Source organism: Erinaceus europaeus, chromosome 2 (genome assembly GCF_950295315.1).
Source record: "Erinaceus europaeus chromosome 2, mEriEur2.1, whole genome shotgun sequence".
In the NCBI taxonomy this organism is placed as follows: domain Eukaryota; kingdom Metazoa; phylum Chordata; class Mammalia; order Eulipotyphla; family Erinaceidae; genus Erinaceus; species Erinaceus europaeus.
Genome location: NC_080163.1, coordinates 57,386,533 through 57,401,807, shown reverse-complemented (window position 1 = coordinate 57,401,807; position 15,275 = coordinate 57,386,533). Strand labels below are relative to the sequence as shown.

The 15,275-nt window shown below is 46.7% G+C and overlaps 1 protein-coding gene across 8 annotated transcripts in view; it reads right to left on the bottom strand.

The window, feature by feature from the left end:
• Positions 1–8,492: 8,492 nt before the first annotated feature.
• Positions 8,493–15,275, bottom strand: part of TCOF1 (treacle ribosome biogenesis factor 1) — a 37,501-nt gene continuing 30,718 nt past the window's right edge. For 7 of the 8 annotated variants that reach the window (XM_060181183.1, XM_060181200.1, XM_060181214.1 and 4 more), the window contains 5 exons: positions 14,404–14,524; positions 12,756–13,298; positions 10,237–10,340; positions 9,613–9,654; positions 8,493–8,884 (listed from right to left, as the gene is read on the bottom strand). In XM_060181183.1, the coding sequence (XP_060037166.1) occupies positions 9,628–9,654; positions 10,237–10,340; positions 12,756–13,298; positions 14,404–14,524 (795 nt within the window). In that variant the 3' untranslated portion in view covers positions 8,493–8,884; positions 9,613–9,627. The remainder of the gene's footprint in view (positions 8,885–9,612; positions 9,655–10,236; positions 10,341–12,755; positions 13,299–14,403; positions 14,525–15,275) is intronic. The other variant, XM_060181193.1, reaches the window with a different exon arrangement.

Sequence of the window (15,275 nt, the reverse complement as noted above, 5' to 3'; positions counted from 1 at the left end):
GCTTGTGGCTGTTCTGTGGGACCTGCTTCCTTTACCATGAGGGTGGGGGTGGGGTGATGAAGATCTCAAATCAGGGGCGTGGGTGGGAGAACTCAGCTCAGGGACTGGAAAGACTGGGTCAGGAGACTACGGTGTCTGGAACACAGGCATGCTTGGTTTCCATGTTTAACATGCAGGGCGTTCTGCTTCCACAAAGAGGCTCTTGGGATGTTCAAATTCAGGCTCCTCATGGTACAACTTAATTTTTTTAAATAGGGTCTCTCTCTTTCTTCTCTTTTTGAGAAAATTGTTTTTTGTTACCTTTATTTATTGGATAGATACAGCCAGCAATTGAGAGGGAAAGAGGAGACAGAGAGGGAGCGAAAAAGAGAGACATCTACAGCACTGCTTCACTACTCGAAAAGCTTTCCCCTGCAAGTGGGCACTGGGGGTTCAAACCCAGGTTCCTATGCATTGTAACATGTACACTCAACCAGGTGCACCACCATCTGGCCCCTCTGTTTATTCTTTCTCTCTCTTAAGATTTTATTTATTGTGGTCTGGGAGGTGGTGCAGATAAAGCTTTGGACTCTCAAGCATGAGGTCCTGAGTTCGATACCCGGCGGCACATGTGCCAGAGTGATGTCTGGTTCTTTCTCTCTCCTTCTATCTTTCTCATTAATAAATAAATAAAAATCTTTAAAAGAGATTTTATTTATTTAGTCATGAAGAAGACAGGCAGAGAGAGAGAGAACCAGACATTACTCTGGTATATGTGATGTTGGGGATTGACCTTGAGAGTCCACTGTGTCAACTCCTGTACCACCTCTTTCTCTTTCTTTATCCTCCCTTCTCTCTCAATTTCTCTGTTTCTACAAGTTAAAAAAAAAAAAAGGAATAAAATGGTTGCTAGGAGTGGTGGATTCATTGTGCAGGCACTGAGACTAACACCCCACGGGGCTGGGTGGCGCACCTGGTTGAGCGTGCATGTTACAAAAACTAACACCCCAGTATTGTATGGGCAGTCCAGAAGGTGTTGCAGAGGATAAAGTCATGGATTTACCAGCATAAAGTTCTGAGTTTGTATCCTGGCCTTTGCATGTGCAAGAGTAATCTGCTTTTCTCCTCATTTTCTTTTTTTTTAAATTTATTTTTTTATTTAAGAAAGGATAAATTAACAAAGCCATAGGGTAGGAGGGGTACAACTCCACACAATTCCCACCACCCAATCTCCATATCCCACCCCCTCCCCTGATAGCTTTCCCATTCTCTATCCCTCTGGAGCATGGACCCAGGGTCGTGGGTTGCAGAAGGTAGAAGGTCTGGCTTCTGTAATTGCTTCCCTGCTGAACATGGGCGTTGACTGGTAGGTCCATACTCCCAGTCTGCCTCTCTCTTTCCCTAGTAGGGTGGGTCTCTGGGGAAGCGGAGCTCCAGGCCACATTGGTGGGGTCTTCAGTCCAGGGAAGCCTGGCTGGCATCCTAATGGCATCTGGAACCTGGTGGCTGAAAAGAGAGTTAACATACAAAGCCAAACAAATTGTTGAAGAATCATGGACCCAAAGTCTGGAACAGTGGAGAGGAAGTGTTGGGGGTGGGGGGTACTCACTGCAAACTCTAGTGTACTTCTGCTTTCAGGTATATATTTTGCACTTGTTTATGGATACTTGTGAACATATGCTCTCTCTCACAGAACCTGGTGTATATCTAGGTTTGGGGACTTTGTTAGAAAGTGATCCACCTGGGATGTAATTAGAGAATGCTATGAAAGGAAAGGTCTCACCTGAGTAATGAAGCTGAAGGGTTGTCGTTCCACAACTGAAGTCTCTGGACACAGTCTGAGCTGAAGCATGTTGAGGTGGCAATCGTTGCGTTGATTAGGTTGCGATCGATCGGCTGATGCAATATTATTTGATATGGATTGGGAGAGGCATGCGGGAAAGTGGGCCCTATCCTAAGGTTCCAGGACTGGGAGAAATATAGGTTCTATAGTGGAGATGTGAGGTTCCTGCTGTCTTAGGGTTCAAAAAGACAATCAATAGTTAGTGTTATCATCACATTATTTGGTAATTGGGTTAACTTTGAAAAGTCCCTTTGTTAGGGTTTGCTGTATAGTACCCAGTATCTTGTAAATAGCTGTGCCACTGGTTGCCTCTGATCTACTTGGTCTAGGCTTTTGAGAGAGTCCGCATATCAAATACACAGCCTATATATTAAGAAAACTCAGTCTGTGTTTTAAAAACTTCGAGACATACAATTAATTTTTCCCCTCATATTAACTAGTGATTTATATGACTACTAGGAGTGTACATAAACACCATTCCCACCACCAAAAGACTATGTCCCATCCCACCCACCCACTCCCACCCCCCACTGTCCCAGGAAGCTGCATGTCTACCCCTCACCACAGGGTTTTTACTTTGGTGCTCTACTTTCAGTTTAGTCAGATCCTGTTTTTATTTTACCTTTCAGATCTTCTTTCTCAACTTCTGTTGATGAGTGGGATCATTCCATACTCATCTTTATCTTTCTGACTTAGCTCACTTAACATAATTCCTTCTAGCTCTGTCCAAGATGGGTCAGGGAAGGTGGGTTCATTGTTCTTGATAGCTGTATAGTCATTTTCTTATCATCGACCAATCAATAAGTATATGTTTTGGGAGTTGGGTGGTAGTGCAGCAGGTTAAGCACAGGTGGCATGAAGCACAGGGACTGGCATACGGATCCCGGTTCGAACCCTCGGCTCCCCACCTGCAGGGGAATTACTTCACAGGCGGTGAAGCAGGTCTGCAGGTGTCTTTCTCTCTTCCTCTTTATCTTCTCCTCCTTTCTCCATTTCTCTCTGTCCTATCCAACAATGATGACATCAATAACAACATAATAACTACAACAATAAAACAACAAGGGCAACAAAAGGGAATAAATATTAAAAAATAAGAATAAATACATGTTTAAAAAATAAACAGTGAAAAAAAATAAACAGTGGGCAGGGGAAACAGCATAATGATTTTGCAAAAAGAATTTTTTGCCTGAGGCACAAAGGCTTAGTACATGTGCAAGATAACAGATGACAGTGACACAAGTCCTGGACAACCAGGATACTAGGTATTGGGACAACCAGGGAGTGAGGACTGTGGAAATGTCTGTGTCAGGAGAAGCCCTCTCTTGCTAATTTGACTTCTGGAGAGAAACCCCAAATTAAGAACTTCAATGAGACCCAACTCTAGTTTTTTCTTACCTCCCCCTTCTCTCTCTCTTTTTACAATTTTATTGCCACCAGAGTTATTGCTGGTCTCAGTGCCAGCATTATGAATCCACCATGACTAGGCAGCTTCCCCCTCACCCCCTTGTTTTCTGTTTTATTTAGTAAGACAGAGTGAAATTTAGAGAGGAGGGGGAGATCTGCTTTATTGCTGCGTCCTCCCTCCAGGTGCAGAAAGGGGGCTTGAACTCAGATCCTTCCTTGTGTATGGTTATGTTTGTCGGTACCCCTACCTCAACTTCCTCTTTTCCTCCAACGCCGTAGTAATCCCATTTGGTGCTGGGAGCCTAGCCAGGGCTGTGTGCATGGCAAGCTGGCATCCTACCAGGCCAGCTATCTCACAAGGCCTAGTCTCTCCATTTCTGTTTAGTTACTTGCTAAGGGTCAACAAGGCCACCATGGTCACTCCTCTGGGGCCCTTGTTCTGACCAGCATGTTTACAAGGATGGAAGGTCCCAAGGGATGGAGGTCTGATCCATAGCTGAGTTAAGGGTAGGTTTGGTCAATTACTGGATGGTTTCCATTCATACGTGGAATCTAGAGATCTGATACACATGGATTTGGAAATGAACCAAACCCCCAAAAATAAAAGCAAACTATTTGTAAGACTTGTGACACACACACACACACACACACACACACACATACAAACACACTGGTGGGTTTAGGTCTGGTAGCCAAGGCCTTAGTCCAACACTATTTCTGCATGACCTCTTGCTCTCTCAGGTTAAGTGTCATGGGGAGAAAGAAATCTCTACAACCCCAGGCACTGCACACTGGTCTGGGCCTGGGGAGGCAGGCATCTCTGTACAGTCAGCCACTACTACCAGGTCCCAGCCATGGCACCATAACATGCTTCTGACTCCATCCACTTCTTACCTTCACTATTGAGACACTTCCTCAGTTGTGCTCAGGGACAGTTCAGTCATGGTATTTTATTTAATTTAAAGATCTACTTATAGTTTAAAATATTTTATTATGGGAGTCGGGCGGTAGCGCAGCGGGTTAAGCGCACATGGCGCAAAGCACAAGGACCGGTATAAGGATCCCGGTTCAAGCCCCTGGCTCCCCACCTGCAGGGGAGTCCCTTCACAGGTGGTGAAGCAGGTCTGCAGGTGTCTATCTTTCCTTCTCCCTCTCTGTCTTCTCCTCCTCTCTCCATTTCTCTATATCCTATCTAACAATGACGACATCAATAACAGCAACAATAACTACAACAACAATAAAAAGATAAGGGCAACAAAAGGGAAAATAAATAAATAAAAATAAACAATTTATTATTTCTTATAGGGACCAGGTCGGGGCGCACCTGGTCAAGTGTGCATGTTATAGTACACAAGGTTCTAGCTTCAAACCCCTGGTCCCTACCTGCATGGGGAAAGCTTCATAAGTGGTAAAGCAGGGCTGCAGGTGTCTCTCTGTATCTCTTCCACCCCTCTCAATTTCTCTGTCAATAATAAATAAATTTAAGAAATATTTTATTTTTTATTTATTTTTTGAAATATTTTATTTTTTAAATGAGAGATACAGAGAGGTGGAGTAAAGAGAAGAAGAGAGTGAGAGAGACACAGAGCGCAAGAGAGCGAGCCCAGAGCACACATTATTGGTTGTGCTGGGGATTGAACTTGGAACCTCAGAACCTCAAGCCTGGAAGTCTTTTGCATAACCATTATGCTCTCTCCCCATCCTCTCTAATAATTTTTTTTTTAAAATTTATTAGTAGGGAGTTGGGCAGTAGCGCAGCAGGTTAAGCACATGTGGCACGAAGCGCAAGGACTGGCATACGGATCCCGGTTCGAGCCCCTGTCTTCCCACCTGCAGGGGAGTCGTTTCACGAGTGGTGAAGCAGGTCTGCAGGTATCTTTCTTTCCCCCTCTCTGTCTTCTCCTCCTCTCTCCATCCCTCTCTGTCCTATCTAACAAGGGCATCAATAACAACAACAATTAACTACAACAACAACAAAAAAGGGCAATAAAAGGGAAAATAAATATTTAAAAAATTAGTGACCTAATATTTATTTACAAAATTATAATAGAGGTATAATTCCACAGCATTCCCACCACCAGTTCTGTATTCTATTTCTTTTCTTTCTTTTTTTAAAAATATTTTAATTTATTTATTAATGAGGATAAGAGGAAAGACAGAAAGAACCAGACATCACTCTGGTACATGTGCTGCTGGGGATTGAACTTGGGACCTCATGCTTGAGAGTCCAATGCTTTCTTTATCCATTGTGTCACCTCCCGGACCACGGATATATGGGTTATTATTATTTTAATTTTTAATTTATTTTCCCTTTTGTTGCTCTGATTTTTTATTGTTGTTGTAGTTATTATTGTTGTTATTGATATCATCGTTGTTAGGACAGAGAAATGGAGAGAGGAGGGGAAGACAGAGCGGGGGAGAGAAAGATAGACATCTGCAGTCCTGCTTCACCGCCTGTGAAACGACTCCCCTGCAGGTGGGGGGCCAGGGGCTTGAACCGGGATCCTTATGCTGGTCCTTGCACTTTGCACCACGTGTGCTTAACCCACTGCACTACCGTCCAACTCCCACATGGGTTATTTCTATAACTATTTTTATTTGTATATATTTGCTCTTTTTTTGGGGGGGTGTCCTGTTTTCCTAAGTCACACCTACACCTATTACTACTTCCAAATGTCTTTCCTTTTTCCCTCTTTTCTCTCTGGATCCTGATGGAGTTGGAGTTCAGAGCTCTCTGGTCATCTTCTCCCTGCCCCTCCCCTATTGAGAGCATGGACCAAATTTTTTTTTTTGTGGGGGAAGCACAGAAGGTGAAGTTTTGGCTTCTTCACTTGGACATGGACATTAGCAGGTAAATCCATACCCCAGCCTGTTTCTATCTTTCCCTAGTGGAGTAGGGCTCTGGGAAGGTGGGGTTCTAGGACATATTTGGGAGGTCATCTGCCCAGGGAGGTCAGGATGGAATCATAGTAGTATCTGCTTTATTGGTTGCCGAAATAAGTTATAAAGCAGGTCAAAATGATTAATGAACAGAAACCAAAAAGTAGGAATAAAGATGAGGATAGGGATCACAGGGTGGAAAGAAATGAAGACATCTATTTTAGTTATGTTCCTAGGGGCTCATGACTTTGTAATTTTTGCTTGACTTTGATAGCTAACATGGAGATGGACAAAAACATTGTTTGGGAAGATGGTGTCAGAGTTGAGAATAGGGCTAGAAAGTTGATTTGGGGCAGAGTAGCCCTCAAACTTGAAGAAAATCTATGAATAAAATTGTTTACCCCACCAATCTAACCCAGGGTCCATATATATTTATATTTAGTATAGGAGCCTGTCTTAACTGGGGTCCCTGTTGGTCTGAGCTCACAGTCATGGTCATAGCCGGGAACATTCTAGGTTGCACTCTTTTCTTTTTTTCTTTAATCTTTTTTCCCCTTAACTTTTATTTATTTATTCCCTTTTGTTGCCCTTGTTTTATTGTTGTAGTTATTATTGTTGTACTGATGTCATTGTTGTTGGATAGGACAGAGAGAAATGGAGAGAGGAGGGGAAGATAGAGAGGGGGAGAGAAAGACAGACACCTGCAGACTTGCTTCACCGCCTGTGAAGTGACTCCCCTGCAGGTGGGGAGCCGAGGGCTTGAACTGGGATCCTTGCGCCGGTCCTTGCGCTTAACCCGCTGTGCTACTGCTCAGCTCCCAGTTCTACTCATTTCATATCTAGTCTTCCTTGAATGGCAGGGCAGGATAACCCAGCTTCCCTTCAGAGTGGAGCAGTCCCTACCACTGCTGCTTTATAGGAGGACAAATTCCTGGAGTGGCCCATGAGAGAGGGTTTATGCTGACGTTTCTGATGGAGCCTCTCTAATTAAAAAACAAAAGCACACACTCTACAGTGTACAAGGACCATGGTTCCAGCCCTTGGTCCAAACTCACAGGGGGAAAGCTTCACAAGTGGTAAAGCAGTGCTGCAGGTGTCTGTCTCTCTCCCTTCCTATCTCCCCTTTCCCTCTGTTTCTGTCTGTCTCTATCCAATAATAAATAAAACTTAAAAAAAATTAAGTAAGAAATTATATTTATATATTAATGAGAATATGAACCACAGTATCGTTCTGGCATGTATGATGCTGGAGATAGAACCCAGGGCATATTATGTCTCTAAGTCCAGCTCTTTAGCCATTGCACCTCTTTTCAGACCACCAAAAACAATACAACAAACAAAAAAAAACCCAAGTTTTTAAAATTTGATAGGACAGAGAGAAATCCAGAGCAATGCTTAGCTCATCTCCAACTGTCAGACTTTTCTCTCCATAAGAAGCCAACTGCCAAACTTTTGCCCCCAGTGACTAAATATGTGCATTTTTCTTCAAGCTTCTTATTTTCTGAGTTCTTTTTTTTTTAATTTTTTTTTTTTGCCTCCAGGGTTATTGCTGGGGCTCAGTGCCTGCACCACCAATCCACTGCTCCTGAAGGCCATTTTTTCCCTTTTGTTACCCTGGTTGTTTTTATCATTGTTGTGGTTAGTATTACGTCCTTGTGCTTTGCGTCGTGTGCTTAACCAGCTGTGCTACCACCCAACTCTTTTTTTAATTTTTAAAAAATTTATTTATTTACTTTCCCTTTTGTTGCCCTTGTTTTTCATTGTTGTAGTTATTATTGTTGTTACTGATGTTATCGTTGTTGTACAAGACAGAGAGAAATGTAGAGAGAAGGGGAAGACAGGGAGCGGGAAAGAAAGACACCTGCAGACCTGCTTCACCGCCTGTGAAGCGACTTCCTTGCAGGTGGGGAGCCAGGGGCTTGAACCGGAATCCCTATGCTGGTCCCTGCGCTTTGCGCCACGTGTGCTTAACCTGCTGTGCTATCGCCCGACCCCCTCTCTAAAGATTTTATTTGTTCGTGAGAGGTACGAGAGCGTCACATCTGGGGGCTGAACCTGGCACCTCATGCTCAAGTCCTCTAGGGTCACTGTGCTAGGTTTCTTTGCCTCCTCCTCCTCCTCATTATTATTATAGAGCATTGCTCAGCTCCCTGGCTTATGATGGTGCTGGAGATTGAACCTGGGACCTCTGAGACTCAGGCAGAAATCTTTCCCATAACCACAGTGCTACCTCCCTGGCCCACTGAAGCCAGTGGATGGGCTAGCAAGACCATATCCTACACAAATCCTGCTCAGTCCATCTCTGAGTGTCAGCCAGTCTCTTCTCGACAAGGAGCTGACTGCCAAATTTTTGCCCCAGATGCACTGGGTATGTGCTTTTGTCAGCTTTTTTTTTTAAATTTTTTTTTTAAAATTTTATTTTCTGAGTTCTTACAAAAGACACAAAGTAGGTAAAAACTGTTGAAAGGACAGAGCCCAAGCTGGAGTTGGGGCAGGGAAGGAGTTGCAGGCTGGGTCCACTGTGCCCACAGGGCAAATGGCACAGCCTCAGACAAGGGTGTGTTGAGTCCAGAATGGGAGATGCAGATAACTTGAGAAAATATATACTGTACACATCTATACGGAGTGCCCCGTGTCAGAACAGAGGTCACGCGAGGGGATCCTGGGAGCCAGGCATACCCCTCTTCCTGGAACAGCTTCCCTGCAGGGTTCCTGGGCTCGGCAGAGGGAGGTGTGATGTAGAACTTCAGATCCTGGTGGACAGAGGCAAAGAAATCCCTGAGGAAGGAAACGTAACCACAAGTGAGATTTCTCCATCAAGGCGAATTGAGTCAAATGGAAACAGGAGTCAGGGCGGGGTATTAGCCAATTGCTGGGTCCTGGGAATTGCACTGGGAGCTTTTGTGCCTAGTGTTACCAATCTTCTGCCAGAGCCCAGGCAGGTTCTGGTTTGCCCCACTTGTGGGAGGTGGTGGCTTTGGGGTTCTGCTCAGCCTGGAGGGGGCATTGAACCCCCTTCACCTGTGGAAGCACAGATCCTTCAGAAGGTAGGTAGAGCAGGGGGTTGAGTGGTGGTGCACCCAGTTGAGTACACACTTTACTATGTGCAAAGACCATTTTCCTTCCCACCCCCGGCTCCACACCTACAGGGGAGTCGCTTCACAAGTGGTGAAGCAGGTCTGCAGGTATCTATCTTTCTCTCCCCCTCTTTGTCTGCCCTGCCTCTCTCCATCTCTCTCTCCTATCCAACAACAACAATAATAACTACAACAACAATGAAAAACAATAAGGGCAACAAAAGGGAACAAATAAATTAAAAAAAAAAAAAACAACTTCAAAGGACTGGGCAGCATCTAGGGTGACCAAACTGTCCCACTGATTTTGAACCAGAATCTTTTTTCTCTGTTCCTCCCCTTTTCCCTGGGGATCTACACCTGGTGCATGGAGCTTCTCCTCCCCCCCCAACCCTCCCCGGGGTGATAGGGTCCCTGGGTCAGGATGCTCACTTGTCACCTGCGCTCTCAGACTGCTGGCTCCGCCTTCTTCTTCTGTGGTGAGAGAAGGAAATCCTCTTAGGCCTGAGGTATTCCCCCACCCCCATGCCATCCCTTCTAGGAGGGGCTCCCACAGAACAGGTATGGGGTATGTAGGGATCCCCGAGGGCAGCAGACAATGTGATTCTGCAGTTGGGGTTGGGGGGATTTTCCTGCTAAGAGGGGTGCCTCACCCCAGAAAAGTTTCTTCTTATTCAGTAACCTGAACCCTTTATACACTCCAACTATTCTTTCTACTGGGTTGTCGGAAAAGACACGATGCATTTTTTTGCATCAAAAACCAGAAACATGTGTCATGACTTTTCCAATAACCCAATACCTCAGAGCAGACAGGCCATACCACAGCTGCCTTGTAGACCCCATCCCTCCGGGTGACATGACCCTGACTCTTCTCTAGTGTCAGAACTCACATGCGTCTACCCCCCACCCACCTGAAAGGGGGTTAGGGTCAGGTCTGGCGCACCTCTCCTGTACCCTGATGTGGGTGGGACAGAGCTGATCACATTCACCCTGGAGCACACGTTAGAGGCCCTTTTCAGGCCACAGACACCCCCTCTCCTTCTCAGATCACTGTACCTTTTTCTTCTTTTTCCCCTGTAATGGTGAATCGGTCTCTCTGGTTGAGGCTGAGGCCTCTTTAGTTTTCTTCTTCTTTTCCTTTGTTTGCTTGTCTTTTTTTTCTGAGGGAGGAAAAGTGAACATCTTAAATAACAGATGTCAATCTCAAGCACCTGGTCAATGCTAGGAGGTCCACAGGACAAGACTGCAACTACGGCCTCTTGATGCCTCATCTCCGGCTCTCCTCACACCCCTGGGAGGCCCCGACACACAGGTCTGTAGACTTCTGTGACTCCCTGGTCTTATCTGAGAGCCTTGGGGCCTACTGGGCATTTCTGTCCTATCCAGAGAAGAAAGTGGCCTATTAGTAGTTTTTTTTTTTTTTTCCCTCCTCCAGGGTTATTGCTGGGCTCGGTGCCTGCACCATGAATCCACCGCTCCTGGAGGCCATTCCCCCCCCTTTTGTTGCCCTTGTTGTAGCTTCGTTGTGGTTATTATTATTGCCCTTGTTGACGCAATTCGTTGTTGGATAGGACAGAGAGAAATGGAGAGAGGAGGGGAAGACAGAGAAGGGGAGAGAAAGACACCTACAGACCTGCTTCACCGCCTGTGAAGCGACTCCCCTGCAGGTGGGGAGCCGGGGGCTCGAACCGGGATCCTTACGCTGGTTCCTGCGCTTTGCGCCACATGCGCTTAACCCACTGCACCACCGCCCGACTTCCTTTTTTTTTTTTTAAACTCACTTAAGTTTACATGCTCCTAAAGATTTTTTTCTTTTTTTTAAAATTATATTTATTCCCTTTGTGTTGCCCTTGTTGTTTTATTGTTGTAGTTATTACTGTTGTCTGTCTTCGTTGTTGGATAGGACAGAAAGAAATGGAGAGAGGAGGGGAAGACAGAGAGGGGGAGAGAAAGATAAGATACCTACAGACCTGCTTCACTGCCTGTGAAGTGACTCCCCTGCAGGTGGGGAGCCAGGGGCTCGAACCAGGATCCTTACACTGTCCTTGCGCTTTGCGTCACATGCTCTTAACCCGCTGTGCTATCGCCTGACACCTGTTCCTAAAGATTTTTATTTACGAGTGAGAACCAGAGCAACACTGTAGCACATGTGATTTTGGGGTATCAAACATAGGGCATCATGGCTGACACTCCAGTTCTTTATTGTTTAAATTTATTATTTAATTAAAAATTATTAACTTTAAAATAATAAGTTATTATCATCATTAAAAAAATTTATTCCCTTTTGTTACCCTTGTTGTTTTATTGTTGTAGTTATTATTCTTGATGTCATTGTTGGTGGATAGGACAGAGAGAAATAGAGGAGGGGAAGACAGAAAGGGGGAGAGAAAGACACCTGCAGACCTGCTTCACCACTTGTGAAGCAATCCCCCTGCAGGTGGGGAGCTGGGGGCTCAAACTGGGTTCCTTACGCCTGTCCTTATGCTTTGTGCCATGTGCACTTAACCCACTGCACTACTGCTCAATTCACCATCATTATCATTTTAACCAGAACACTGTTCACCTCCAGTTTATGGTGGTGCTGAGGATTAAACCTGGGATCCCTGGAGTCTCAGACACAAAAGTCTTTTGTTTAACTATTATGCTATCTCTTCACCCCTTTAACTTATTAAAACAATTTTTTTAAATGAGAGATATACACACACATAAAGAAAAGAAACATCAGAGCACACTGCTCAGCTCTGGCTTGTGCTGGTGCTGGGGATTGAAAGGGAGACCTTGGAGCCTGAGGAATGAAAGCCTTTTTGCATAACTTTTATATAGTCTCCCCAAAGGTCTCACAAATGCACTTGGTCCCACCACTCTGGGCTGCTATCCCCCCACCCCCTCCCCCACTCAGAGACAGAGAGAGAGAGAGAAAAAAAGGAGAGACACCACAGTAACAAAGCCTTCCCCAGTGCCATGGCACCTCATGGTGCCAGGACTTGAGTCTGGCAAGGCACATTCTACATGGTGAACTCGATCCCTCTGGCTTTAAAGTCTATACTTTAAAAAATATATATATTTCTACTTTCATTATTTTTTAAAATGTTTTTAAAATATTTTTTATTATCTTTTATTTATTTAATCAAGAGGGTAGGGGAGATAGAGAGGGAGAGAGAGAAAGACATCTGCAGACCTGCTTCACCGCTTGTGAAGCTTTCCCCCTGCAGATGGAGACTGGGGGCTCGAACCTGGGTCCTTGAGCACCGTAACATGTGCGCTCAACCACGTGTGCCACCACCTGGCCCCAAGTCTATACTTTTCAATAGCTGCTGTCTACTGTTAAGATGAATATGAACTACCTCCCCTCACCACATACAGGCAGCTCCTGCTTCTGAGGGACACTGAGGTCAAGGAGCTGGGGGCGTGGGTAGCCTGGCACTGCTGGCCCAGGTGCCCTGGATCTGGCTCTGGAGAGACCTGCCTGTCGCTGGGCCAGCTGAGGGTCACTCCAGCCTGTGTGGTGAGCAACCTGCCCTTGCGTGTGGCCTGGGGGTATGTGCTCTGGAGGCATCGAGGAGCAGGCTACTTACTCTTGTCAGTCTTCTCCTTTTTGTTCTTCGGGTTGCCTGGGCCTCTGCTCTCAACCTTCGCCAGTCCCTGCTCCCCTTCCACTTTCTCCTTGGCGTTTTGAGGGCTGGGAGATTCCTTCCCCTTCTTTCCCTTGCCATCGGTGCTGGTTCTGTCTTTCTTGGGCTTCCCCTTGGCAGTCCCAGGGGTCTTTTGTGGGGAGGCGGTCTTTTTGGGGGTTGCTCCCTTTTGAGTGGCCTCCCCATCTTCTCTGGGGGCCAGCTGCTTCTTCTTCTTGCTCTCAGGGGCCCCGGTAGCCGCGTGGTCTCCCGACAGCTTCCGTTTCTGCCCTCCCCGGCCCTTCTTGCTGCTCTCCTTGGCGGAATCCATGGCCTTCTTGCGCTCCTGCTCAAAAAGCTCTGCCAGGACCTTCATCACGGATGCTTGCACCTGGGGCTGGCTCAGGAGGTGCAAGGCCATGTTGTTCTGCTGGCTCAGCGTTAAGGCCTGGGGGCTCTTGGGCACCTTTTTGGCCTTCTGAGGGGTGGTATTAGCCTCTCTTTTACCTGTGGAGAGAGCACATGGGGTGATGTGTCAAGTGTGCTGGCACCCAACTTGCTCTGAGTATAAGAGCGAAGGGGGTCCAGGGACAGAAGTCCAGTAAGACTTGCCAAAGCAAGACCCAGAGTTACTCCACCTTGGCGGCATTCAGGATTCCTACTAGCTTCTAAAGGGGAGCTGTCTCCTCACACTGGAAACTTGGGTTTGGGGTGGGGGTGGACAAGGACTCCAGTATGTTAACGAAGGAGCTGGAAATCCATCCAGGAAGTGAAAGGATGGTTGTCATCTGCATCCTGAGCTGGGAAGCTGAGGAAGCAGTTCTAGGCCTGACAAACCACCAGGCAGCTCTGTAACCTTCTTCCTCCTATGGCCTGATTCCCTGCTTGTAAAATGAGGGGGTCAAAGAGCAAGACCCCCTTATCCTAGACCAGACTCAAGACAAACGAAAGAATATGCTGCCATTCATGCTGGTGTCTACTGTTCTTGGCTGGGGTGTGTATGGGTGTGTGTGTCTATGGAGTTGGGAGGGGTGCCGGGGGGGTGGTGGTGCAGCTGCACATAGCAGCTGACTCAGCAGGTTCCCAGCCTGCCTACCAGAGCAACTTGGCTTTGTTTAGAAGACCCCCATCATCTCTGCTCATTGTGAGCTGAACAAACACTCCCCTTCATGTCTCCATTGCATCCGTCCACCTCTCACAGAACACTAGGAGCATAGTGACTCCTGTGCTGGTTGGAATGGTGGGAGGGGGGGTGTCCTCACCTCCCCCAGGGAGGCACAGCAAGGCTGTCCTGGGAAGAGTGAGCGCCTCCATGCAGGACCTTGCTCTTAGGCCAGACACCCTTCTTCCAGGGCAGGCCCAGGGCACTGTCCAGAGTTAGAGCAGGCCACTCATAAGGCTGTTCCAGGCACTTTGGGGCCCCTGAGTTCTAGGCCAGGAACCTCTGGGCTTGATGCAGAGGTGCTGGGCTTTACCCAGAGAGGCCCTGGTGCAGGCAGCACAGGGCTGGTGGAGCTGCTTCTGAGGGAGGAAAAGTTGAGGGCCACAGTGTCCTGGGACCCTTCCCTGTCTCTCGGGTCCGGTGGGGTCCTCCCAGCAGCCCTGGACTCACCTGACTTACAGGATGAGGTGCCCGGCTGGGGCTCCATGGCCTTCTTGTTGCCAGGAGCAGCTCTGGGAGTTGAGGGAGTGGCCTGAGTCAGCTTGGAGGCTGAGTAATCTGTGAGGAGAGACTGAAGTGGCCTAGTGTGAGAAAGACCAGGACCCGGCCCCACCCCACCTAGCCCAGGGACCCTAACAGGGGCCCAAGCCCTTAAGGGTAAGATTCAGTGGCCCAGAGAGGGCGACAACTATGTATCGCAGCTGAGCTTCAATCCATACATATTAGAGGGCCTGGTTGAAAAGGGCATTTCTTTTTTTTTAAACGATTTTATATATTTATTTAATTTTTATTTATAAAAAGGAAACACTGACAAAAACCATAGGATAAGAGGGGTACAATTCCACACAATTCCCACCACCAGAACTCCATATCTCATCACCTCCCCTGATAGCTTTCCTGTTCTTTATCCCTCTGGGAGTATGGAACCAGGGTCATTATGGGATACAGAGGGTGGAAGGTCTGGCTTCTGTAATTGCTTCCCTGTTGAACATGGGTGCTGGCAGGTCAATCCATACTCTCAGCCTGCCTCTCTTTCCCTAGTGAGGCAGGGTTCTGGGGAAGCGGGGCTCCAGGACATATTGGTGGGGTAGATTTTATTTATTTATGAAAAAGATAGGAGGAGAGAAAGAACCAGACATCACTCTGGAACATGTGCTGCCAGGGATCGAACTCAGGACCTCATGTTTGAGAGTCCAAAGTTTTACCGCTGTGCTACCTCCTGGACCACAAAAGGGCATTTCTTATTACTTGTGCAAACAAACAGAAAAAGAAATCACAAAGGTACACCATGTACAAAGAAAAGCCAGAGGGGAGTTGGGTGG